Genomic DNA, 27,319 nt, shown 5'->3' on the forward strand with positions numbered 1-27,319 from the left:
CCCCCAGGGCTCCGCCCCCTTCGACAGTTCTTCCACGCAGGGAGGGGCGGGGCGCAGACAGAATCCAAAATAGTGCCTGCCCGGGCCTGTCCGACAATATGCCTGATTCTTGGCGTCGCCCAAAAGGCCTGATTCTCACAGCCATCGCCTTGGCGACCTCTAATGTTCAGACGTGAGAAAGTCATCGTATGGAATCACTAAACATATTTGCTTCTTTAGTGGAAAAACATCTGGTCCGAACGCAGGATGCATCCGGCATTGTTAGAAAGAACTAAGATGTGCGGGACGGGTTCGGGGGCGGGGCCAGGGGCGGGGCCAGGGGGGGAGGAGCAGAAGGGCCCGGAGTGCAGTACGGTAAGCGGGACGGACAAACTGCCGTTCTTGTTTGGCGTCCGGTTCCTAGGTTCTTGTGTTGTGGAAGTGTGACTGTGGCGGTTTACTGGACGTGAACTCGGCTATGTCGGCCTTCGAGAAGCCTCAGGTCATCGCCCACATCCAGAAGGGCCTCAATTACACCGTGTTTGACTGTAAGTGGGTGCCCTGCAGCGCCAAGTTTGTGACCATGGGCAACTTCGCCCGGGGCACCGGCGTCATCCAGCTGTACGAGATCCAGCACGGGGACCTGAAGCTGCTCCGAGAGGTGGGTGCCGGGCCGGGGCCGGGCCCGGGAGTGCGTGCACATCCGGGGGTCCGCGTCCCTCTGCCGCAGCCTTCGCCCAGCGTCCCCCCAAAGGTGTAGCTCGAAATGCCCGGGACCGGAGAAGCCGAGTGCACGCTGAGAGATGGCGCTTTCTGACTTCTCCCTGGCGGGCTTGGCACCTCCACGCCCTGCCTCCCCCAGCAGCGCGATTTCGTGTCTCAGTTCCAGGACCTTTGAGGCCGTTTGCGATGGTTTGTGGAGAGGCTGTTGGTAGGCGTATACTATCGATGCTACAGGTGCAGAGGAGGCCGAGGACTCCTAACGGTGGAACACTGGAGCAAACCAGCGTGGAGGGGGACAGGGGTTAAAATGGTGGGTAAAGGATGGATGCAGTTTGGATGAAAAGGTATGGGAGGCGTCATTCTTGAGTGCCCGTTTTCCTGATGAGCCGTTTTCTCTACCATCCAAGCACTCATAGAGTTTCTGAACAGGGGTGTGTGTGGCATTGTTGTATTACATCGTTCCGAAAGTTAGGTAGGCTGTCCCAGTCACCAGTTCGGGGTATCTGATCTTGATCCCCACACAAAGTAATTTTCCTTTATGGTGCATTTCTTAAGTACTTCTTCTCTGTGCTGGAAATACACGTTCTGCCCCAGTTATCTCTTAATTCGGTTGAAAACTCTGGGAGAATAAAAGCAGTATCTTTCTTCAGTATGGTTTGTAAGGAGCAACCACTCAATAAATATTTACTGAAAGAATGAGTCAGTGTGTGTCTATAAACATGAAATAACCTGGGAAATGTAAATATTGACTTAGCAATCATTAGTTAACTTGGGATGAGGGAATACATTGGAAACATGTGGACAGGAGAAAGAATTGTTAAGATCCAGGGCTGGGAAGGTGGCTCAGTGGTAGAGCGCTTGCCTTGCATGCACCACATAAGTAGAAAAAGCTGGAAGTGGCATTGTGGCTCAAGTGGTAGAGCGCTAGCCTTGAGCTGAAGAGCTGAGGGACAGTGCACAGGCCCAGGGTTCAGGCCCCATGACCAACAACAACAAAAAAATAATAATTGTAAGATCCAAGTATTAGGAACAAATCCTAATCAAGGCTTAACCATAGAGCATCTTGTAGACTTAGGAACTTTAAGAAAAGAATTATGATTTGTATATACTTCATGAATACTTCAGATGGACTTCCTGGGAGAATTTTGGCAAATTAATAATTGTTTTTCAAAAGTATTGTTCGTAAGAGAACAACTTAGAAAGTGTAAATTGAGGTGTCAGTGGGCATCAGCCTTAATTTCAAACTCAGGAATAACCACTTTTACATTTTTGCCTAGATCCTTTTTGTTGCCTTTTTTGTTTTATCATGAATTTCTGAGAACTTGCACTTTCAAAGTACTGTGCTTCAAAAGGACCAGAAGTAATTGAAAGATGTATCTCTCTGAAAAGCCTGCCGTCTAAAACTACAGTAAAACAAATAGAAAAACACATTTAAAAACTAAGAGTGTATTTGGCTGGAATGAAAATGAATGAAAAAGAATATAGATTAAATATTTGGTGATTCTCATCTCTTAGTGTGCTTTATGGTCATTTGATTGTGTTTTATTGATGTCATTAGTGTGTGTGCATGTTTAAAATTTCCTGCTGAGGCTGAGATATGAGAATCGCAGTTTGAAGCCAGCCCAGGCAGTAGAGTCTTAAATTTATGAGACTCTTAACTCCCAGTTAACCACCAAAGAGCTGGAAGTGGAGCTATGCCTCAAGTGATAAAGTGCTAACCTGGAGTAAAAAAGCTCAGGGACAGCACCCAGGCCCCAAGTTCAAGTCCTGTACTGGCACTCTCCTCCTCTTTTCTCCTCTCTCCTCCTCCTCCCCCATATATGTATAAATGTGTGTGTGTGTGTGTGTGTGTATTCCTGCCTTAGTCTTTTTTTTTTTTTTTTTTGGGTCCGGTTGTGGGGCCTGAACTCTGGGCCTGGGCGCTGTCCCTCAGCTCTTCAGCTCAAGGCTAGCGCTCTACCACTTGAGCCACAGCACCACTTCCGGCTTTTTTCTTTTTTGCTTATATGGTGCTGAGGAATCGAACCCAGGGCCTCAGGCTTGCAAGGCAAGCACTCTACCACTGAGCCACCTTCCCAGCCCCTCCTGCCTTAGTCTTTAGTCCTAGAAATTCAGATTCAGTGATACTCTTGTATCTAACTAGAGTAAGACCTAGATGCACAGACATCAGTATTGTCTTTGAACTTCTGCCATGCAATTCTAGTGCATGCTGAGTTGAGAACAACTGGACCAAATAAAATATTAGGGAACATACTTGTGTATATGTGTGCATGTGTGTGCGCACATGCGCGCCAATACTGGGGCTTGACCTAAGGGCCTCTAACTCTTTAAGTTTTGTTCTTGTTGTTTTTGTTTTTTCACTCAAGGCTGGTGTTCTCCTTGAGACTCCATGTCCTCCTTTTCTACATCCAGCTTTTTGCTGGTTAATGGAGATAAGAATCTTGGAGATTTTTTTGTCCTGGCTGGATTACAGATCTGTGCTATTGGCTCCTAGTCAAATATTTGATTTATCATGCTAGAACCACCCCCTAAACATGCTCCAAAGCCCATGCATCTTTTTTCAAAAATAATTTTTATTGTAATTAAGTGACATAAATTTCACAAATTTCACAGTACTGTGAGATAGTGATAGTTCAAGTCACAAACACATTCTAAGCTTCATTAGGCAAATGTCATTATTGTAGTATATAAAGTTTGTGAATTCTATGAGCTTTGACAGTACAACTATTTCTTCCATATCGGTGATATATACATTTCTTTCCTTTAGCTTAGAGGTAGCTGTTCCCTCTATCCCTCTCATTCCCTCCCTCCCATCGCTGCCCTTGAATTGCTTAGTCCATTTTCATAGTTGGAGCATCTTAAGATAACCTGTGAAAGAAGCAAATCAGTGTTGATGGTGACTTTATCTCCTTGCTAACAGGATAGATAGAAAATTCAGGGTAGGGTCTCCTGGTATAGTTGAACAGTTGGTTACACCACACAAAGTTCTCTAGCCAAGTGTCTCTTTCCCTTCAAGCCTTGCATCAACTTATAAACCACAAATTTTCCTTAATTGGCACCAGGTACCAAATGAACAGGAATTGCCCTGAAAAATTCAATTATGGTTGTGGATGTTTATACTATAAAAATTAGTAAAAACCTATTTTTTTAAGTCCCTGCATTCACTGCCTGTTAACATTGGGTTGACTAAACCTTTTAATGTTAATTAAGTAGTGCCAGGATGTGGAGGAGGAAATACTGACAAGCTGTACTAGACCCACCCACAGACAGAACAAAAATAGCTCAGCATAAATGATTGATTATGGGCTTGTTTAATCTTTTGAATGTATTGTTGTAGCAAAGAATGCCAAAGGCTAGATCAAGTAAACTATCATCAATGATCATTTTTGTATCAGATCAACAGAAATTATCCTTTAGATGCTTATTTTTTGTGTGAACTATAAATTTTTTAACCAACCAATCAGTTTTCTAGCAAGAAAGATTTTAAGTTACCACTGAATTCTATGCATAGTTTCTTTTCTATACAAAATGTTTAACGGTTAGAGAAGGAGCCCTTTTGTACCCTATAAAAAAGTAATGTAAGTAGTGTCCTCTCTTAATTCAGTTACTTTTATAATTTCCACAAATGTGTGAAGAAAGAGAAAACATGCCTGCTTTTTGAAGTTTATTTGCCATCAGAACTCAGCCCTTATGAACAAAATGTGTCCTCACTTCCTGCAAATGATGAGGTGATAAGTTTACATTCGTTCATTCTTTCATTTATTTTTTTAATGTCAGTTCTGGGACTTAAACTCAGGGCCTGGCTGCTATCTCTGAGCTTTTTTGCTCAAGGCTAGTTCTTTACCACTTGAGCAATAGCTCAGTTTCTGGCTTTTTGGTGGTTAATTGGAGATAAGAGTCTCCATGGATTTCCTTCCCTGAGCTGGTTTCACATTGGATCAATCCTTTGTTCTCAGCCTTCTGAGTAAATAGGATTGCAGGTGTGAGCCACCAGTATCTGCCTTATTTATTTTTTATTTCCCTTTATCTAGTTCAGTGACAGTATGTACAGAGTCACTGTCCCTTATCTGAGATGCTTGGGTCCAGGAATTTAGATTTCAGATTTTGGAATATTGGCATATACATTATGAGACATATTGGAAATGTCTGAAATCTAAACACAAAGTTTCAATATATACCTAGACCTGAAGACAATTGCATGCAATATTTTAGTGAGTTTGCCTTTTGACTGATGAATCACATGATGTGAATTCAGGCATGGAATTTCCTACCTGTGCCACCCTATCTGCATTCAAAGCATTTCAGATTTTGGAGCCTTTAGTAGTTTAGATGTTCAGAATAATGGTGTTTCCCTAACATTTCACTAAACATTGAATGCTGCATGGGAAAATCTGTGGAGCAGTAGACTTCAGTATCCTGTGACAGGAGGGTATTTGATTATATCATTTTCTCGGCCCCTTATGATGAGTATTCTGCACCTGATTTCTGTGAGCCTCATACCTTCAACAGCGTATTAGCATGAGATTGTCTTACTAATGTGATTAGACACAGCACTCAGTGCTGTAGACTTTTAAATGAAAGAAACTTCAGATTGGTTAATACTATTAGCAATGTCTTAGTACACACAGGTGTGCAAATTGCTATGAATTGGCAAGGGCCCAGAGCAAGGGTGACATAAACATCTTCTGGTTATAGGACTCTGCAGGGAAACTAGGAGACAGAGGAGTGTTTTTGTGCCTTTGCCATCTGAAAAGAATGATGTCTTCATTATGTTCACATTTCTATTGAGGATCTTAAAGAATAGCACATTACATGCAGAAACTTTTGCTGGGTGCTGGTGGCTCACTCCTGTAGTCCTAGCTACTCAGGGGGCTGAGATCTGAGGATCACATTTCAAGCCAAAGTCCATGAGACTCTTATCTCCAATAAACCACTAGAAAACCAGAAGTGGCACTGTGGCTCAAGTGGTAGAGCGCTTGCCTTGAGCTGAAGGGCTGAGGGACAGCGCCAAGGCCCAGAGTTCAAGCCCCAGGACCAACAAAAAAAGGTGGGGGGGGGGATGGGAAGGTGGCTCATTGGTAGAGTGCTTGCCTTGAATGCGTGAGGTCCTGGGTTCAATTCCTTAACACCACATAAGCAGAAAAAGCTGGAAGTGGTGCTGTGGCTCAAGTGGTAGAGTGCTAGCCTTGAGCTGAAGAGCTGATGGACAGCACCCAGGCCCAGAGTTCAGGCACCATGACCTGAAAAAAAAAAGGTGAATCTTTCATACTTGCAAATGATTGGAGATGGTAGTTGTTCCCATTTGAATATCTCTCCAGAGAGATGCGAAAACAAAACCACTTTTGACAATTATATAGGTTTGTGTGTGTGTGTGTGTGTGTGTGTGTGTGTGTGTGTGTGTGTGTGTGTGTGTGTGTGTGTGTGTGTGCATGCGTGTGTGCATTCCAGTCCTGGGGCTTGAACTCAGGGCCTAGGCACTGTCCCTGAGCTTTTTTGCTCAAGGGTAGGCTAGTGGCTTTTTGGTGGTTAATTGGAGATGATTGTCTCATGGGCTTTCCTGCCCAGGTATAATCCTCAGATTTCAACCTGTTAAAAAGTTAGGACTACCAGCATGGGCCACGCTGGCACCCAGCCACAGTTAAATACTTTTAAATTTGGGGAAGACAACTAAGGAAAGAGTATGACATTTTTTTTGAAATCAGGAAATATTTTAATTGCTTTTTATATTATGTAATTTTTCAAATCCCATAGCAGAGTCATAAATATTGTGGCTTATAAATAACTGCTTAACTAATGTGTACTCTTTTTTTCCCCCCTCTATCAAGATTGAAAAGGCCAAAGCCATTAAATGTGGAACATTTGGTGCAACATCTTTGCAGCAGAGATATTTAGCTACTGGAGATTTTGCTGGAAACCTTCATATATGGTAAGATTGTCTAATGAGTGTTCTGACAGATAAGACAAGCACTTTTTTTTGATAGTTTTATTATTCTTCCTTTGAGAGAATTCTAATTAAAATTTTTTCCTCATTCAATATTAACTATAAAAGTATGGAGACTGTATTTTAATATATATTTCTAGATTTCATCTTTTTTTTTTTTTTTTTGATCTGTCGTAGGGCTTGAACTCTGGGCCTGGGTGCTAGCTCAAGCCTGGCACTCTACCACTTGAGCCACAGTGCCGCTTTTCTGATGCTTTATTGGAGATAAGAGTCTCACAGAGCTTCCTGCCCAGGCTGGCTTTGAACCACAATCCTCAGATTTCAGCTTCCTGAGTAGCTAGGATTATAAGAGTGAGTCACCAGCACCCGACTGGATTTCATCTTTTAAAATCCACTTTATAATAGTATTTTCCTGGATATTTCAAATTATATTGTCAGTATTTATTTCCTCACATACTTTTTGATGCTAATATTTAAGGCCCTAGATCTGCAAATAAACTTCTGCTCTCTACTGTTAAAAATACAATATACAGGGCCATATACGGGCTGCTCACACCTATTATCCCAGCTACTCAGGAGGCTGAGATATGAGGATCATGGTTCAAAACCAGCGTGGGCAGAAAATTCCATGAGACTCTTTATCTCCAATTAACCAGCAAAAAGCTGAAAGTGGAGATGTGGGTCAAGTGATTAAGAGCCAAGGTTGAACAGACAATACAAAGTGAAAACAGGAGGTCCTGAGTTCAAGTTCTAATAATTGGGCTCTCTCTTTCTCTTGTGCACTCCCACATACTCACACCCCCTCACACAAAAGATACAATATACAAAACCTGATATATGACATAGAAATTTTGATACTATGTTTATTTACATTTTGGCAAGATATTTGGCATTACAGAATGCCGAAAAAGTTTGGTTTTTAAATGTTTTAACCTCTAAGCATAATGTTTTAGAAACACATCTGTTAAACAAATCAAGAACAAAATTATTTGGGATGATCAAAGTCACAATTGTGCCAAGTGCCTTTAATTTTCATATCTGTCTTAAAGCTATTTCTTTATAGAATTGACTGAATTGAAAGTCTGTTTTAATTACCTCTCAAGAAAGTAATACATTTAATATATACACTAATGTTTAGAAAGAAACTATATTCCCCATGACATGTTTTCTAATATGCCTTCCTGGATTCTCACTTAGAATGTAAAACTGGATGAAGTAAGTTTATATTCCCTTTGCTTTAGCTGCTTAATAATGAAATTAGTATTTATCACAACTCACATGCTAGTTCATATACTTTCATAGAAATTGGGAGAAAGACCAGTGTGGTATTTCTTTTTCTTAAATTTCTTTAAATTACACTCAACGTAAGACTATGTAATAAATATAACTGTTGACAATCTTCTTTGTAGATATTATCGAGTGGCTGTAGATCCTTAGCAGAGTGCTTAGATCCTTAGCATGTCTGAGGTCTTGGATTCAATTCTCAATACTGCAAAAATGTATAAATAGTAAAATATTTCTCCAAGTGTCATCACAGTCCTGTTTCATCTCTTTTGCAGGGGGGTAGTTAGTACTGGGTTTCGCACTCTACTTTTTCAGTCATGCTGGCATTCTACCACTTGAGGCACACTTCAGTTGTGGCTTTTTGTTGGTTGCTTGGAGATAAAAGTCTCTTAGAAGTGGATGTCAATAGCTCTTGCCTGTAATCCTCGCTATCCAGGAGGCTGAGGATTGCAGTTTGAAACCAGCCTGGGCAGGAAAGTCCATCAGACTCTTACCTTGAATAAAACTATTCAAAAAACGCTAAAAGTGGTGCTATGGTTCAAGTGCTACAGCACTAGCCTTGAGTAAAAGAAGCTCAGAGAGCTGGGCGCCGGTGGCTCACTCCTGTAATCCTAGCTACTCAGGAGACTGAGATCTGAGGATCACAGTTCAGAGCCAGCCCGGACAGGAAAGTCCGTGAGACTCTTATCTCCAATAAATCACCAGAAAACCGGAAGTGGCGCTGTGGCTCAAGTGGCTCAAGTGGTAGAGCACTCGCCTTGCGCTGAAGAGCGCAGGGAGAGCGCCCAAGCCCAGAGTTCAAGCCCCAGGACTAGAAAAAAAAAAGTCTCTCAGATTTGTCTGCCCTAGCAGGCTTTGGACCTCAATCCTCAAATCAAGTTGAGTAGCTAGGATATAGGTGTGAGCTTCCAGTACCTAAACCTATTTAATCTCTTTATTCTTTCCTAAGGATGGTACAGAGATAAACAATCTCTAACCTAGTTTGAGCTAGCTCAGGTTTTTTGTTTTGTTTTGTTTTAAAATTAATGTGTGCCAGTATTAGGGCTTGAACTCAAGCCTTGGGTTATGTCTCTGAGCTTTTTCTCACAAGTCTAATGTCTAACACTGGAGCTACAGCTTCATGTCTGGCTTTTTGCTGGTTAATAGAGATAAGAGTCTCACTGACTTTTCTGTGGGGGCCGGCTTAAAACCATGATCCTTAGATTTCTGCCTCTTGAGTAGCTGGGATTAAAGGCAAGAGCCACTTGTGCTTCCCTAGCTCAAGGTTTTGGTTAGTGATATTTTATCAGTAAATTTTGCCTAAATAATAAGTTGAGATTATATTTTACTAATAGTCACAGTCCTAGAAGAAAAGCTATTTGAAAACTGGATTAGTCCATAGAAAAGTAAGGGTGGAAAAAAGGAAGACAGTAGAAGAAGGCAAGGAGACAGTAAAAGGAGCTGGCTTGGTCCAGCCATTCAATACCCAGCCACCCAGCCCAGCAATACAGCACTTTCCTCCATGTCTTTATCTGAACTGATCTTGAGTTAGATGGCCTTTAGCAGCACTGGCTGGGTTGCTCATTATGACCAACACGAGGAAATAAGTAAAAATATTGTCACTAGGTACTTATTTTTAAAAAAGAAAATAGGGCTGGGAAGGTGGCTCAGTGGTAGAGCGCTTGCCTTGCATGCATGAGGCCCTGGGTTCGATTCCCCAGCACCACATAAGCAAAAAGAAAAAAAAGCTGGAAGTGGCGCTGTGGCTCAAGTGATAGAGCACTAGCCTTGAGCTGAAGAGCTGAGGGACAGTGCCTAGGCCCAGAGTTCAGGCCCCACAACTGGACCAAAAAAATAAAATAAATAAATAAATAAAAAGAAAAAAGAAAATAAAAAAATTGTCACTAGGTGAGAATAATACATTATGAAGAAAAAATGTATAAAAAATAAAGTCATATTTTATCCTTCAAAAGGGTCTAAACATCAGACTTCCAAGGCCTGCTTTGGAAACATTCTGAATCACTTCGAATTTACTCTACATTTAAAACTGTGAAAATTAGACTGCAGTGTACCAGTGGTCAGCATAGGGGGCCCACCCAGAGATTGTGATTTATAATATCTGAGGAGGAGCCCACAAATCTACAATTATTAATTAATTTATGAGCTGGTCCTGGGGCTTGACTCAAGGCCTGAGCGCTGTACTTGAGCTTTTAAATATTTTTTACTGGTTTTGCTGATGCTGGGGCTTAAACTCAGGGCCTGGGTGCTGTCCTTGAGCTCTTTATGCTCAAGGCTAGCGCTCTACCACTTGAGCCACAGTACCACTTCTGGCTTTTTCTGAGCAGTTTATTAGAGAGAAGAGTCTCGTGGACTGCCCTGCCTGAGCTGGCTTAGAACCTCGATCCTCAGATCTCAGCCTCCTGATTAGCTAGGATTATAGGTGTGAGCCTATAATTCAGCACCAGCTGAATCTGCATTTATTAATAAGTCCACCTAGATAGACCAACTTTAAAGAACACTAAGTAGGCACAGGAATTCAAATTCCAAGTTGAATAATAACAATTCTCACTGGGGGCTTGGAAGAACATGTAGAGAGGAAAATTCAGAAGTAAACATATAAAGTATCTTCATCATAAAACTCATTTGTAAGCAAAAATTTAAGTATATATTTATCAAAAACTAAAACTTATATACAGTAAGGCAATGTAATGTTTTATATAAACCAATATTTACATATTGAATTTATATGTGTATAATTTTTTGTGTAACGAGGTTTGACCTCAGTGTCTCACATTTGCTAAGTAGGCACTAAACTGTTAAGCCACATTTTCAGCCCTATTTGCACTAGTTATTTTTGAGATAGTGTCTTGCTTACATGCCTGGACCACACTGCCTATTCTACAGTTTCTGTCAGAGCTGGGACACTCTAACATAATCAGCTTCTTCTTACTGAGAGGGGACTCTTGGACTTTGCTGTCAGCACTGGCCTTGAACTTCAGTCCTTTGGTTCTCAGACTTCAAAGTAGACAGGATTACTGGAAGGCATGAACCATCTAGACCTCCCTACATAGTCTTAAAGTTTAGTTCTGGATTAAGCTGTTTGGGCAAGTGGTATAAGTAGACTGTGTTTTCTGTTTAGGAATTTGGAAGCTCCGGAGATGCCAGTGTATTCTGTAAAGGCTCACAAAGAAATTGTGAACACGATAGACGGTGTTGGTGGACTTGGAATTGGAGAAGGAGCACCTGAAATTGTGACTGGTAGTCGAGATGGTGAGTCAGCTAGTCTGTTTCTGAAAAAACTCTCAAATGAAAGTCTATGCAGCCAGTACATCCTCATGAAAACCCTCTTCAGTCCACCTGACCCTCCAACTCCCAGCAAGCGTGTGTCTATATTTTAATGGGCAAGTTTGATTGCGTGTTCCCCCAAATTGCAGACTTCAGGTATTTTAACATTGAGGCAGTAGCACTTATTATTTTCATGTTGTGTAAGTTCAATGACTGGCAATGATAGTTTCCTTTAAACCTTGAAAGATTTAAAATGTCTTTGCAGGTTTTTGAGGCAGCTGACGACATAATGTGGGTGGCAGCGTTCCATTTTATTTTTTAATAAAAGCAGAATTAGTACTTGTGAAACTTGTCATTGACAGCCAGTTCTGTAATCCATCCACTGAGCACTATTGAAAAGCTCTAACGTCTCCTAGCTTTTATCTTGGGGTGGTCTATAGGGAGCAGGTCCAAAGAAAGCTGTTCCGAATATCTGTCTTGGAGTCCGTGTTTGTTGATTCATGAAGGAATGGAGATTGGTAGAAAAGAGTTAGAACTTTCCAATAGTTACTCAAGAGCAGCTGTGTTTTAGAAATCAATTGTTTTTACTCAGAGCAATATAGAACATACAAGGTAAAATAGCCTTCAGTCTACCATATTAAACCATTAGGTTTTCTTTCCCTTTCAAGTTTTATCTATAATTTATATATTGTAACGTGAATAAAATTAGATATGTTACGTTCATGTAAGATTTGTCAATGCAAATGTTAATGTTCCCATAATTATTATTTCAATGACTGTTTTGCTATTGTATGAGTCTACCATAGGGTACTTAACTGTGCCTCTGTTAATTAACATTCAATATGCTATTAGGATTTTTGGTGTTTATTGTTAGGAGAGTAACTGAAAATAATTAATGATTATTAGCATGAGAAGAATAAACATTTTTAGGCTGAGATCTGAAGACTTCAGTTGGAACTCAGCCTGGGCAGGAAACTGAGACTTATCTCCAATAAACTACCAAAAAGCCAGAAGAGCAGTTGTGGCTTAAGTGGTAGAGTGCTAGCCTTGAGAAAGAAAACCTCAGGGACAGTGCTTAGGCCCTGAGTTCAAGCACTAGAACAAGCACATACAAAAGAATAAAAGTTTTTTTTTTTTAATAATAGACTCTAAGAATAAACATATTTTGTGATTTCTAAAATTTATTCCCAAAGTTTATGAAATACATTTATAATGTGGACGACATGGGTTTCTAGCTTATTCTAATGACATTGTTTTTTTTTTTTTTCTGTCTGATTTTATTTATTTGTTTATTGATTGATTGATTGTAGGTTCTGGGCCTGAACTCAGGGCCTGAGTGCTGACCCTTACCTGTTTTGCTTGAGTCATAGCTCCACTTTTTCACTCTAATTTTATAAATTAAAAATAGTACTCCAGGGGCTGGGAAGGTGGCTCAGTGGTAGAGAGCTTGCCTTGCATGCATGAGGCCTTGGGTTCGATTCCTCAGCACCACATAAGCAGGAAAAAAAAAAAGCCGGAAGTGGCGCTGGGGCTCAAGTGGTAGAGTGCTAGCTTTGAGCTAAAGAGCTGAGGGACAGCGTCCAGGGCCCAGAGTTCAGGCCCCAAAACCGGACCCCCCCAAAAAAAATATTATTCCATTCCATCTTGTGTTAGTGTCTTTCTGTATTTACTTACTAATTCATTTTGTTTTATGAGTTGTCTTTTAATGTTCTTTGCTAATTTAACTGTTAGAAAGTTACCACAAACTTATTAATTTGTGTAAATGGTGTAGGGTTAGATAATAATCTCATGTTTTTGAGAAATGTTTTTCTCCTTATAGGAGCCCTTATAATGAGCATCTTTATCCTTGGAGATAAATATAGTGAGATATCTCTCCCTTTTCCAAGTTTATTACTGCCTTTAACATTTTTCTTTTTCTAGTCTCTCTCAGATACTTATAATTACCTTTTAGCCATATAATGACATATATTTGTATTTCTTGTAGTCAGTGCCAATACTTAGTAAAGTCTTGTAATATGACTTAACAGGAGGGGGTTGAAATTAAATTGAGAAGAAATATTTGTTAATTTTGTTTTACATTTCCCTCCTTATGGCTGCCTAAGGGAAATTAAACTTAATTGTATAAAAATAGTATTCCTAAAAACCCCATGTAAAAAACTGCAGATGTAAAAATTAGAGCTTTTCTTCTGTATAAGAAAAATGCTAAGGGTTATATAAGGGAAAAGCAAAAATCAAAACAATGCTGGAATTCTAAGTAAATAATACATTAATTTTACGTCAAACAAAGAAAACAAGGCATGATCTGACTACACAAACTTGTGTTTGCTCTGTGAGTCATAATGTGTGGAAAACTTAGGAACAGTTGTTGGCTTTTCTGTGTATTTGTTACAAAATCATGTTAAATAGTAACATATGGGCTTGTATCTCTGATATCAAATAAAATTAACCAATTAGAAGTCAGGTAAAGGTGAGTATTTTCAAATGCCTTAACATCTGTAATGTTGCCATGTGTACAGAAAGCCTTGTGATTGGTCACTTTTATTCCTGGCAGGAACTGTGAAGGTGTGGGACCCACGGCAAAAAGATGACCCTGTTGCTAATATGGAACCTGTACAAGGAGAAAATAAGAGAGACTGTTGGACTGTGGCATTTGGTAAACTCTTGGGGAGTGCTGGTATTTGGAGTTCAGATGAAAAAAGTCAAAATATTTGAAGATTACCCCCCTCCTCCCCACATACACACATACCCCATTCTTTTTTTTTGGTCAGTCATGGGGCTTGAACTCTGGGCCTGGGTGCTGCCCTCAGCTCTTCAGCTCAAGGTGAGAGCTCTATCACTTGAGCCATAGCACCACTTCCAGTTTTCTGGTGGTTTATTGGAGATAAGAGTCTCAGACTTTCCTGCTCGGGCTCGCTTTGAACTGTGATCCTCAGATCTCAGCCTCCTGAGTAGCTAGGATTACAGGCATGAGCCGCTGGTGCCCGGCTACCATTGTTTCTGTGTGTGTGTGTGTGTGTGTGTGTGTGTGTGTGTGTGTGTGTGTGTGTGTGTGTGTGTGTGTGTGTGTGTGTGTGTGTGTGTGTGTGTGTGTGTGTGTGTGTGTGTGTGTGTGTGTGTGTGTGTGTGTGTGTGTGTGTGTGTGTGTTACAGGCATGAGCCGCTGGTGCCCGGCTACCATTGTTTCTCTGTGTGTGTGTGGGGGGGGGGGGCTTGAACTCTTTTTCTGTTTATGTGGTGCTGAGGAATTGAACCCAGGGCCTCATGCATGCGAGGCAAGCACTCTACCACTGAGCCACCTTCCCAGCCCTTAAAATTGTTTGAGTACAAAAAATAATTTTGCTGGTAATGGAAATGGACCATATTTAGTTTTTGGAGACAAGGTATTAATATGTAGCCCAAACTGGCCTTGAACATTTCACTCCTTCTGCCTCAGCCTCCTGAATACCTGGATTATAGACATGCACCACTACCTCTGGCTCCATATTTGGTCAACCTCTCTCTTTGTTCTGCTTTTACTCAGTATAATCCTAATGAAAAGTGAATTAACATTGTAAACTGTTTACTATGTGTTTTAAAAAATTGGACAGTTATGTATTTACTTAGTGGTACTGTGGGCCTCACACATGTGCAAGTACTCTACACTGAGCTACATTCCCCCAATCCTTTTTAAATTTTCTTTAAGTTTCCCCCTTGCATAACTAATCAATGCAAATGAAAAATAAGAGGACCTTTTATTTTCTTTTAAGATTTTGAGGCAGGGTCTTGATAATTGCCTAGGCTGTCTTGGAACGTGGGCCTAAACCTCTTGAGTGGCTGGGATTACAAGTGTACATCACCAGGCCCACCTAGGACTGATATTTAATCAGAGAAAGTGTTTCTATTTCCACCGTCTTTCTTTCAGATGGGAATTACTTTGTGCTTATATACTATGATCAATAATATGAACTTGCATGTGTTTGGGACAGAAATTTCAGGATCAGTATTTGGAATGATTCTTTACAAATTGATATGGTAATAACCATATATAGTTTAGTAAAGAGAGCAAGAGGCCCGTATTAATTACAGTATGAGGAATAAAGAGTTCCATGATGGGCTGGGAGTGTGGCTCAGTGGTAGAGTGCTCACCTTGCGTACATAAAGCCCTGGGTTCGATTCCTCAGTGTACATGCACAGAAAGCTGGAACTGGTGCTGTGGCTCAAATGGTAGAGTGCTAGCCTTGAGCTAAAGAAGCTCAGGGTCACTGCCCAGGCCCTGAGTTCAAACCCTGGGACTAGCAACAACAACAACAAAAGTTCCATGAGGCGTAGAGAGTTCCAGAAGGAATCCAGAGGGATCGATGCCTCAGACACATTGGATTTCCACCTCAGGTGTTGAAGGGAAATATCAAACATAAGAGAGTAACTTGAAACTGCCCCAAAACATCTAGAAAGGAATAGTGGTAGGAGTAACCTTAGAGATGGCCCTGGACCATGGCCAGGAGTCTTTGAATGGTCTGGAGGTAAACTTCTGAAGGCATTTACATGAGGGATTTGATCCTGCACCTTTAAGAACTTTACTGGTGAAGTGTGGAGAGGAGAAATGAGTAGTCAGGAGCTGTGAGGTTGCACTCTTGGCAATATTCCAGGGAAGAGTAGTTACATGAAATGAGCAAGATGACATTATAGCAGAATAAGTAGAACTTGTCACACTTTGGGATTTCTGTCCATGGCAGCTGAATTTTTGACAATCATCGCGAGGTGAAAAGTGTTGTTAATCCAGAAACCTAGCCGAGTGCCATTGTCTCAAGTCTGTAATCCTAGCTGCTCAGGAGGCTGAGATCTCTGTATCTTGCTTTGAAGTCAGCCAGGGCAGGGAAGTCTGTGAGACTTTTATCTAGTTAACCAGAAAACAAAACAAAACAAAACATCAAAAAGCCACAAATGGAGGTGGGGCTCAAGTGGTAGAATACCAGCCTTGAGTGAAAAAAGCTCAAGGACAGAGTTCAGGCCCTTAGTTCAAGACCCATTAATGGCAGGCACGGGCGCGCGTGCGCAGGCACACACACGCACACACACACAGCAAAATAAATGAAAAGCTCACAAAAGGTGGTATGCCTTTAAAGGAAGTTGACAGAGACAGTTTAGACCATCACAAAGTTAAGATGCTGCTGTACCATCCTCTAGTTGGAGGCTGAGAGGAAAAGGCCAGGCATTGTGTGTGATAATATACCTAGATAGCTAGCACAGTGACCAGCTTCCCCCTCCCTTCACACACTTTCCTGAGCATGAGGTCCTTAAGAAAGATGATCCTGGATCTAAGCCTGATGGATTTAATTACAGAATATAAACTTCGGATATGATCATCCACACTAACACTAGTCACAACATGCTCCACTTCATTGAAGCTTTCCTTGTAAAGACAGAAGAATACCAGAACATTTTTTTTTTTGCCAAATAAGTAAGCTTAGTTTCTGTTTGTATTGAAACAGTAACTGTCAAGAAAAGAAATAGAAACATAGAGGTGATAGTTGAACAGGAGGTGATCTGTAGCCTTTGCAGTCTTTGTATAGAGAAAGCATTGTCTTTCAACTTCAAATCCTATGAACACTTTCAAGTAACCCTCTGTATTGAATTTCAAGTAATTAACTTGGTTTTAAAAAATTAAATGCCAATTTAATTATCTTGGCATCTTGTCAGGATTGATAAAAGGGAATTCTACCTACCATGAGGTTTTGTTTTGTTTTGTGCTGGTTCTGGGGCTTGAACTCAGGGCTTTAGCTATCTGTTAGCTGGTTTTTTAGTTTTTAGTTTTATTTTGCTCTACTTCAGGCATTTTAGTGATTAATTGGAGATAAATCTCTCAGACTTCCTTTCCTGTTTGGGCTGGCTTTGAATTGCAACCCTCAGATCTTAGTTTTCTGAATAGCTAGGATTACAGATATGAGCCAACAACATCTGGCCTCAATGTGGTTTTTCTAAGTCAGATAGAGTTTTATAACATTTTTTAGCAGCCTTCAAATTGGTAAAAACCTGAAATATTGTATCTTGACTTGCAGGCAATGCTTATAATCAAGAGGAACGTGTTGTTTGTGCTGGCTATGATAATGGAGATATCAAACTGTTTGATCTCAGAAATATGTCACTGCGGTGGGAGACAAACATAAAAAATGGGGTAATGTGTTGTCTGATGCAATTCATTTACTCTGAATATGTTTTTGTCCTCCTTGAACCACTACTAAGTTCTGGGGGCACCTCTTTTAACTTATTTCAGTCAACCTTTTACTGGTGTTTTGCCTTGCTTTGTTTTGTTTTCTAGTACTAGGAGTTGAACTCAGGACTTCATTCTTGCTAGGCAGGTGCTCTACCATTTCCAGTTGAGGCTTACTCCACTCCTGTTGCCTTTTGGACTGTGATCCTTCTATTTCTGTCTCCCTAGTAGCTGGGATAACAAGGCATGTGCCACCATGCCTGGCTTGTTTTTGAGATAGAATTTCATTAACTTTTGACTGGGCTTGCTCAAACTGTAATCTTCCTGTCTACCTCTCAAGCAGCTGAAATTACAGGCATGTATCACCTTTCATCGACCCTTGGAGCCTTACCTCCTTGGGAATCCAATGAAAACCCTGCTTGCTTTCTTCAGAAAGTGGACATATACTCCTCTATGGTTTGTTCAACATCAAAGGAGTCAGTGGACCTGCGCCTATCTGTGAATCTTGCAGGTTATACAGTGTGATATCAAGAAAAACAAAGGAGAGGCTTCTTTTTTACCTGAAATTATAACAACTTCTCCATCTGAGAGTTTCTCCAACTCTCTTTGGGTTTTTGGTTCCGGAGTGCGCACCTGTACTGCAGCTGTTTTCTGGGGGTGGCCTTGGCAGCTAAAATGATGTGAAGTTACATGCTGGCTTCTGAGATATGTTCACTGAACATGCAAGCCCACAATGGTTTGGTTGATCATAGTAATAATAGTGTTTTGATTGAAAAAAATGACTGTTTAAAAGCCATTTTACCAAGTTTAAATGACCCTCTTTAGTAATGGTGAGATTATCAATAACAAGTATTCTCTGCTTTCAGGTATGTAGCTTGGAGTTTGACCGAAAAGACATAAGTATGAATAAGTTAGTGGCTACATCTCTGGAAGGAAAATTCCATGTCTTTGATATGCGAACCCAGCATCCAACCAAAGGTTTTGCCTCTGTTTCAGAAAAGGTATGAAGAAGATGGCTTCCATGGTGAGGAATGATTGCTTGTTTCAGACTAATAAATTCAGTCAATCACCAGGTTTCCTCCAGGTCTTCATGTGAAAGGAGCTATTTTTTATTATATTCTTGTGAGATCTTTATAAGTTTTTTTTTTTAAAGAGCACAACACATTTTGGTCACTTTATTAAATGACATTAAATAGTTTAAGTTTCAACTACTAAACAGCACTTTGAATGGTGAAAACACAGATAGTATATTGTCATACTTGAATGCTTGTCTTTACTTCACAAGTTTTTTTATGATAACAGTAATTCCCAAAGTTAACCAACTGGAAACTTCTTGCTTATAATAAAGATCTTAGTTGGCTAGGAATCTTATTTTGTAGTATAGGGACAGTCACAAGAAACCTAGCTGGTACTAAGAATTTGATTAACAGAAGCCTATCCTGGTATTTTCTAACAAATATATAATGTTCATGTTAATAAGCAGTTGATACACTTTTCAAAATGTATTAAGCTGGGTGCTGGTGGCTCACGCCTATAGTCCTAGCTACTCAGGAGGCTGAGAGCTGAGGATCACAGTTCAAAACCAGCCCAGACAGGAAAGTCCCTGAGACTCTTATCTCCAATAAACCACCAGAAAACTGGAAGTGGCGCTGTAACTCAAGTGGTAGAGCGCTTGCCTTGAGCTGAAGAGCTGAGGGACAGCGCCCAAGCCCAGAGTTCAAGCCCCATGACCAACCAAAAATAAATAAAAAATAAAAACCAAAATGTATTAATATACATCAATTATGTCATTTCTGTGTATTATTTTGTATTCTAGTTTTCTATATTAAGTGAAATTATTTAAAGCATCAGTTACCGTGCTTAATACACAGTGGTAATATAAAAATATATATATATATATATATATATATATATATATATATATATATACACACACACACACACACACACTTATGTGACTATGAACATTGTAAATCTATGGTCCTTATTTTGAAGACTGGACAAGTCAAATACAATAGACTGAAAACTAATGTATAAAGGGGAATTTTATATTTGCCACTCAGTTTTCCAGGGAACCCAAGACTACTATAAAAACTAGTGTTAAGAAGAAAAATTAGCCTATACTTTTCTTTCACTAAGGGAGAAGTGTTATTATATATTTGTATTTGGGGTGCTTTTCTCCTTAGAATGAACTAGAGATGTTTAATATGTAAAATCTAGTCTCGTAATTTATATGGTATTATAAACTTTTTAATCCAGTAGAATTTTGTTCATAGAGCGATGAAGAAAATAATGCTTTTCGTAATTTCTGATAGGCTCTTGTAAGTTTCTCAAGAAGAGATGTGTTAGAAAAAAACCTTCATTCCTTTCCCAACCACTGGAGTTACACGCTTTGTTTGTGAGGTTTCTCTTCAGGTTTCTCTTCTCTTTCACATGTAAATCACAATGTGTCTCTTGTCCTGTCTAGGCTCATAAATCTACCCTCTGGCAGGTCCGGCACCTGCCCCAGAACAGAGAGCTCTTTCTGACAGCTGGAGGCGCTGGCAGCCTTCACCTCTGGAAGTAGTAAGTCCCCGCCAGTGTGCTCTGCTTCTTTTTAAGTACTTGTGGGTGTAAAGTAGGATTAGATTGAACTTTTTTGTCTTTTTTCCTCCGTTGACTTATTGGTTCATTTGGGTATGATTGAAACTTTCATGATGTTACATAACTGTTGTTTTCTAAGCATCTTTTTTAATGCACTTTATAATTAACATGTTAGCTTTCTGTTGGCACATTAAATATAGTTGTTATTGTAGTTGTATCTTCCATATATCAAAAGAGCTTAGGAACTTTTCCCTAATTTTTGCATACTTTTTTTTTTAAATGCAGAGCTGGAATTCAGGGTCTCTTACTCAACCTCTTCACTCGTGGCTGGTGTTCTACCACTTAAGCCACACCTCCATTTATACTTTTTTGCTGATTAATTGGAGATAAGAAGATAATTTTGTTTCCCTGCCCAGGCTGGTTTCAAACCAAGACTCTCTGATCTCAGCCTCCTAAGTAGTTAAGAATTATAGGTGTTGAGCCACCAGTGCCTAGTGCCAATATTTGAAAAATAAAGTGAAATATTTGGCCTGAGTCTTTTGCCTACCTCTGGAAGGTAGAAAAAAGACTGGAATTTTTTTTATTTTAGATCCTGCTAATTCAGTTGCCTAAATTCATAAGATATCATTGCAATAGAACCAAAAACAGCCCAAGGCTACTGATTGGTTGTTGTGTTAGTTACTTTTGCATAGCTGTGACAAAACACCTGCAGAATTTAAGGCAGGATTCATTTGGCTCATGGTTTCAAAGACTTGAATCCATGGTCACTTGACCTCATGCCTTGGTTAAACATGGTGATGGGAGCCCGTGGCAGAGAAGTCGTGTTTTCTTACGGCAGAAAGGGGAAGAGACCTGGACACAAACCTTCAAAACCTCGCCCCAGTCACCTAATTCTTCTCACTAGGCCCACCTGCTAAACTTTCTAGACGCTCCCCAAAACAGCACCACTAGCTAGATCTAAGTGTTAACACATTATAGTCATCAGGGTACATTTCTTATTCAAACCATAACAATATCCAAGAAAACTATTGAGTTTGCCTTCTGTGTACCTAGGTCCAATGAGGTACTGTGAGAGATGTCACTAGTCACTGTTTAAACATCTGATACAAATTGGGAGTGAGTGATGTTTCTGAATTCCTTACTAGCAAAGTAAGAAAAAAATAAAATCTTTCTCGAAACACCACGTAAGCACATACATGTATGTATGTATGAGTATACACACACATACACATCCATAACTGAATTTGTTTGGTTTAATTTTTTTTGTGTGTGTATGTGTGTTTGTATCAGAGTTTGAACCTTCAGCGGGACAAGGTTAGCAGGGCTACCGAGCCTATACTTTATCATAAGAGCTACGAAGTATTCCTTGGCCTGGGAATTGGGTGGCCATGTGGCACCATGCACTTTCTGTGAAGTTACAGAAAAGTGATCACAGAGCCTGGGGAAAGCAGTAGAGAGACACTAAGACTTTGTTTTGCTTTGTTTATAAGAGATGTGTAGATATTTCTGCTAAAGGATAAAGCCATTGGAAAGAGACTGATTTTTGTTGTTGTTGTTGTTCCAGTATGGGGTTTTTCTTTGTTTTTGTGCCAATCCTGGGACTTGAACTAAGGGCCTGGGTACTGTCCCTGAGTTTCTTTGGTTCAAGGATAGCACTCTACTTGAGCCACAGTGCCACTTTCAGCTTTTTCTGAGTAGTTTTTGGGAGATAAGAGTCTCATGGACAGTCCTGCCTGAGTTGTCTTCAAACCATGATCCTCAGATCTCAGCTCCTGAATAGCTAAGATTACAGGTGTGAGTCACTGGTACCAACTAGCACCACTAAGTTTTTATTAACAGTACTTGGGGGTTTCAGTGTGAACATCCCATACATGTGTACAGTGTATTCTGAACATGTTTATGGCTTCTATATATATTACATTCCCTTAACTCCCCTCTTTTCAAACACAATTTCATGGGGTTCATTATGCTTTCTTTGTATGTGTGTGTATAAAATATATGTATATATAATATATATACATATAACACACACACTTGGAGGTACATTTTGTATCTGTCTCTATCTGTTTGGAGGGGAAAAATAAATTTTCCTCTAAACACCACTCATTCACACATATATATGTGCACATGCATCCATAATCAAGGAGTTTTAGTTTTGGTTTTTTTATTTTTTTGCTGGTATCAGGGCTTAAATTCAGGAACTTCAGTTGGACAAGTTTAGCTGGCAGTTAGGCATAGGGCCATCTCTGTCATAAATGCTACAAAGTGCACTCATGCACGCGCATGTACACACACACACATTCATTGAATTGTCACAGTCCTAGTTCATACTACCCGGTAAGTATTGCCTTTATGCTACAACAGTTAAATTTGTTTTTTTTTCCATTAGAAAAATATGTGCTCATTGAATTCTCCCTCTTTTTTAGTATGGATATCTCAGGATTGTATTTATATAGAAGTATAGATGATCTACATGTCTATATACACATGTGTGTATATATGTATACATACATATAAATGCATATATCTGAATATACACAGGGTTTTATGAAAAGGATGAACATCTTTTTGCAGTGTCCTGATAGTTGATTAGTGGAGAAAGTTTAAAATTGTTTCACTTTAAATAAATGGAACTGTAATATTGGTGAAAGGAATAAACCTGTTATACGATGTTTGGGGAATAGGGACAAGGTGAGTAGCGTCTCTACTCATGTACAGCTCAACATTGTGAAGATTCTTGAAGTAACTGCTCTATAAATCAAGTGAGAAAGAAAACCAGTGTCAGTGAAGTTTATGGATAAAAATAAAATGGCAAATGCTAAGCCTTATCTCCCCTTCCCCCTGTGATCTGGCTTTCAGTGAATACCCCATGCAGCGCTCCAAGAAAGATTCCGAGGGCATGGAGATGGGAGTCATGGGTTCTGTCAGCCTTCTGCAGAATGTGACACTGTCCACCCAGCCCATTTCCAGTGTGGACTGGAGTCCAGACAAAAGGGGGCTCTGCATCTGTAGTTCATTTGACCAGATGGTGAGAGTACTGATTGTTACAAAGCTCCAGACAATCTGACCTGAAGACTATGGACTTGGAGATTCCTAGAGAGACACTGAAGAACTGCAGATGTGTCCTGGGGTACTCTGACCCTCAAACAATCACATTTGGCTGATGGATGAAGGCCACAGGCACCAACCTCTAGCCTCTCTCCAGGTGCAGCCAGTGACCTGACTAGACACTTGCTGCTGCACTTGGGACCACATATCTCTGGATCAGTTCTGTTTCTCCCTCATCTATTTCTAATACATTGTCAGAAGCCAGTGTGGTGGTGCACATCTGTAGTCCCTGCTTCTTAGGAAGCTGAGGCAGAAGGATTACCCGAGTCCATGAATTCTGAGTCAAACTGGACAACATTTAGAGACCCCATCTTAAAAAATAATCATTAATCAAAAATAAATGTTGCCAGGTGCCAGTGGTTCATGTCTGTAATCCTAGCTGAGGATTACAGGAAACTGAGCTACAATGAGGATTGAGTTTGAAGCCAGCCTGGGCCAGAAAGTCTGTGAGACTCTCATCTCTAACAAGTAAAAAGCTGGAAGTGGCGTGATGGCTCAAGTGGCAGAGCACTAGCCTTGAGTGAAAAATTTCAGGGACAGTGCCCAGGCCCTGAGTTCAAGCACCAGGGTGATGTGTGCTTGCATGTGTGCATGAATGTGCACACACACACACATACACACACACAAAGTTCTGGAATTAAATTTTAAAAATGAAATTAAAACTGAAAACCAAAGTTAATTGTTAATATTTAAAGATAAATGTTTTCTCCATCTCTATAAAGTTTCGTATTTTCTCTTTAAACTTGTATTACATTATAGTGTTTACAGTGTTGTGAGATGAGTCACTTCATTCATTTAAAATAGTTTGCCTTAGAAAATCACTACTGTGAATTAACCTTCTCAATACATTTTGAGGAATTCCAGTAACTTTCTGTACAGAACATGATTTTACCAAGTACCAAAACATAACTGTTTTCAGCAGTATGATTCATAAAATGAAATACTGTAATTACAGACTCTTTTGTACATAGAACGCAGGAGCTCAGTTAGTAAGACTTGATTGTTAATTGTGATGAATGAGGATGAAATATTGGAGACTGAGGAGGTTGAAGCCTTATTTTTTTGGTCAAGCCTTTTAAGTATATTTTATAAATAAACATGTTTTTGAAGTCTGTGGAAGCTCTGGTTCTTTTAGCAATGATAATAATTTCACACCGTTACTCTTTTGCTCTGTCAGTGCTTAATAAGTTCCTCTTGGTTCTCTGGCTCTTTCCTGTTCCTCACATGTTTTGCTTGGTCTTTGGGGGGTACTGACTTGGTCACACTCAGGTGAAGCCTGCTGCCCACCTCCACTCTAGAGCTCAGAGGTACCCCAACACTCATAGTAACATGTGTCATATATAAAGTTTGTGTAACAGGCAATTAAGTTCGGAAAATTAGTTTATAGTTCCCCAAATGTCTTATAGTACAGTGCTATGGGCATAGTTTTGAAAGTAAACAGGAAATTGAACTCTATGAAACCTTATTCTGTAGGTTTTATCCCCAGTATTCAAAGAAAAAACAAACAGGAAACCAGTGAACACCTGAGAACATTTGTATTTTGTGGTCTAATTAGCTCGGTTTAAATCAATTACAGTAAATACACGTGTCTCATTAAATGTAAGATATCACAAATTGTAGAGTTCTCTTACATCATTGAGAAAGAAAAATGCCACCAGTGAAATGGATGCAATGCTTTCTTCTTAGTGTTTGTTTTATGTTCATTGAAAACAGTACTTTTTTGTGTGTGTTGGGGATTGAACTCACAGCCTTGCACAAAATTGCTATTACTGAGTTACATCCCCTGCCTGGCCTTTATTATAATTTTTGATGATTGTATTGCAGTTTTATACTCATAAAAGGAAAGAAAGTATGATCCAGGTGCTGGTAGCTCATGCCTGTAATTCTAGCTAGTTGGGAGGCTGAGTAGGGGAGGATTGAAGTTTGAATCTAGTCCAGGCATGCGTGCAGGACACATAACGACAGGGTGGCAAGTATTAGAGACAGAAGTTGGCAATAGAGATAATTCATCCAGGCTTTCATAAATTTTAAACATACATACTGGTTCTTTTTACCTAGAAAGCTATTCCTGGAAGGTAGTGGCCACTTTCATTGTGTTGTGCAGCTTCCCTCCTCTCAGTACCCCCAGGACTGCATCTGCACTGCTTTGCCTTCAAGGAGAGGCCAGGGAGGAAGAGTCTAAGGCCATCTCCTGAGAGCCTGGAGGCCATGGGGCCGTGCTGAGCTCACACCTTTTCACACCTGCCACCTGCACAGCGAGATAGAGACTCGGTCTGTTAGGACAAAGTTCTCTACCCAAAGCACCCTCTGCCCCCCAATGATCAGTGGATATACTTCTGTCTTCTCTAGGTCTAAGATGGGTGAATGTCAGCCTGAAGCCTTTTATCTAGACTGGGAATCTGTCAATTGACCTGCTTTGTCCTTAATCCTAGAACCAAATGGACCATTATTCACAACATTCCAGAGGAAGCAGGTGCTGAGCCACCAATGCAGCCATTCATCGAACATCAGGCTCCAATGAGGCAAACTAAATTTTTTTTACTTTATTTGGTGGTGGGGCTTGAATTCTGGGCCTGGGCGCTGTCCCTGAGCTCTTTAGCTTAAGGTGAGCACTCTACCACCTGAGCCACAGCACCACTTCTGGTTTTCTGGTGGTTAATTGAAGATAAGAGTCTCATGGGGACTTTCCTGCCCAGGCTGGCTTTGAACCGCAACCCTCAGATCTCAGCCTCCTGAGTAGCTAGGATTATTACAGGTGTGAGCCAATAGCACCTGGCAATTTTGGGCTTTATAATGTTTGAATTATAAGGAGAGATTTGGGATAAACTTGTTTGTTCGGAGGGGAGGGGGGGAATCTAGAAAGAGCAGTGGCCGTGACCCAACTTACCTGCATTTATACTGTGGTGGCTGTGTGATTTTCATAAAAGATTCTTTAACATTGGAGCTTTGCTTATGATGGCCCAGTCCAGCCCTGTCCAAAAAACCACGTTAAAATTAGAACCCTGTGCACTGCCTTTAAACAACATTCTGTATGTGTTGATGGGTGATGACAATGAAGAAATAATGATAAAATAGATGAGAAGATGTCTACCTTCTGGCTTTTCCCCCAAGATGTCTCTATTGCATATAATTAGCACCAGCTGTAAGTAATTGAAAACCAAAATGATGAATGAAAAGGGTAACATTGATCAAGAAGCATTGCATGCACAAACTGACATATTGAATTGAAACCCTTCTTAAATATAAGTTAATTTTGAAAAAGCCAAAAATCTAGAAATACATTTATAGGAAGTAAATACAGATTTTTATTTCTTTTGCCAGAAACCTAAGTAGGCAGTCCTGGTGGGTCCACAACAACCAAAAACTTGGTGGTTTTTTTTTCTTTTAATCTTGTTTGCTATTTTCATTTCTTTAAAACTCTCCATCCCATCTGGCTGTTCCCGCTCCAGTCATCACAACCAACTTGTAGCCACGAATAAAGGGAAAAAGCAAGAGAAAGGATACCCTGATCCTTTAAAGACCATGCCTTTTGCTTTCATACTGGTCATGATTTGGTCATGTGGTCATATCTAACACACTGAGACTAAGAAAGTCACACTATTCCCACAATGATAGGCTCAGGTACTGAGGAAAGTGGACAGAAGACTGGGAGACAGACTGTTGCCCTTAGTACGGCAAACAGCCAAGTGTAAGGTCTTCCTGGCTGACTTCTCCCATGGTACAAAATTGAGGGTATGATCCATTCATGCCTTTGTAGGCCAGATCTGGGCCTGAACACCCTGGACACTCCATCAGCCAATTCTCTTAGAAAAATCAGCTTTAGTCAGGTGCTGGCAGGTCCTACCTGTAGCTACTTAGGAGGCTGAGATCTGAGGACCAGGGTTCAAAACCAGAACCTGGGCAGGAAGTCTGTAAGACTTTTATCTCCAATTAATCACCAGAAAACCAGAAGTAGCATTGTGGCTTAAAGTGGTAGAGTGCTAGCCTTGAGCAAAAGCGCTCAGGGACAGGGCTCAGGCCCCATGTTCAAACCCTACCACTGAAAAAAAGGGGGGGGGGAAATCACCTTTATTATCTATTATCTGGAAGTCCAGACCAATACAAAAAATGAAGGGAAAACCCCTCTGAAAAACTCAAATCTTTTAAATTTATTTTCTTTTAAAGATTTACTTTTCATCATGATTTTAAATCCTAAATATTTGTTTCAAGCTGACACAGTCTAACAACCCATGCAAAACATGGTCACTTTT

The 27,319-nt window shown here is 40.2% G+C and overlaps 1 protein-coding gene across 1 annotated transcript; it reads left to right on the forward strand.

Annotated features, from left to right (window-relative positions):
* The first annotated feature begins 355 nt into the window (after window positions 1-355).
* Window positions 356-24,183, forward strand: Dnaaf10 (dynein axonemal assembly factor 10). The gene is made up of 8 exons (XM_070004501.1): window positions 356-640; window positions 6,528-6,628; window positions 11,046-11,176; window positions 13,743-13,844; window positions 17,227-17,342; window positions 18,245-18,379; window positions 19,846-19,943; window positions 22,821-24,183. Exons 1-8 carry the CDS (start codon window positions 458-460, stop codon window positions 23,026-23,028), a joined length of 1,074 nt encoding a protein of 357 aa, XP_069860602.1. The 5' UTR covers window positions 356-457; the 3' UTR covers window positions 23,029-24,183.
* Window positions 24,184-27,319: the final 3,136 nt, after the last annotated feature.

The sequence above is a fragment of the Dipodomys merriami genome, unplaced genomic scaffold (genome assembly GCF_024711535.1).
Source record: "Dipodomys merriami isolate MVZ:Mamm:240054 unplaced genomic scaffold, mDipMer1.0.p SCAF_63, whole genome shotgun sequence".
NCBI lineage: Eukaryota > Metazoa > Chordata > Mammalia > Rodentia > Heteromyidae > Dipodomys > Dipodomys merriami.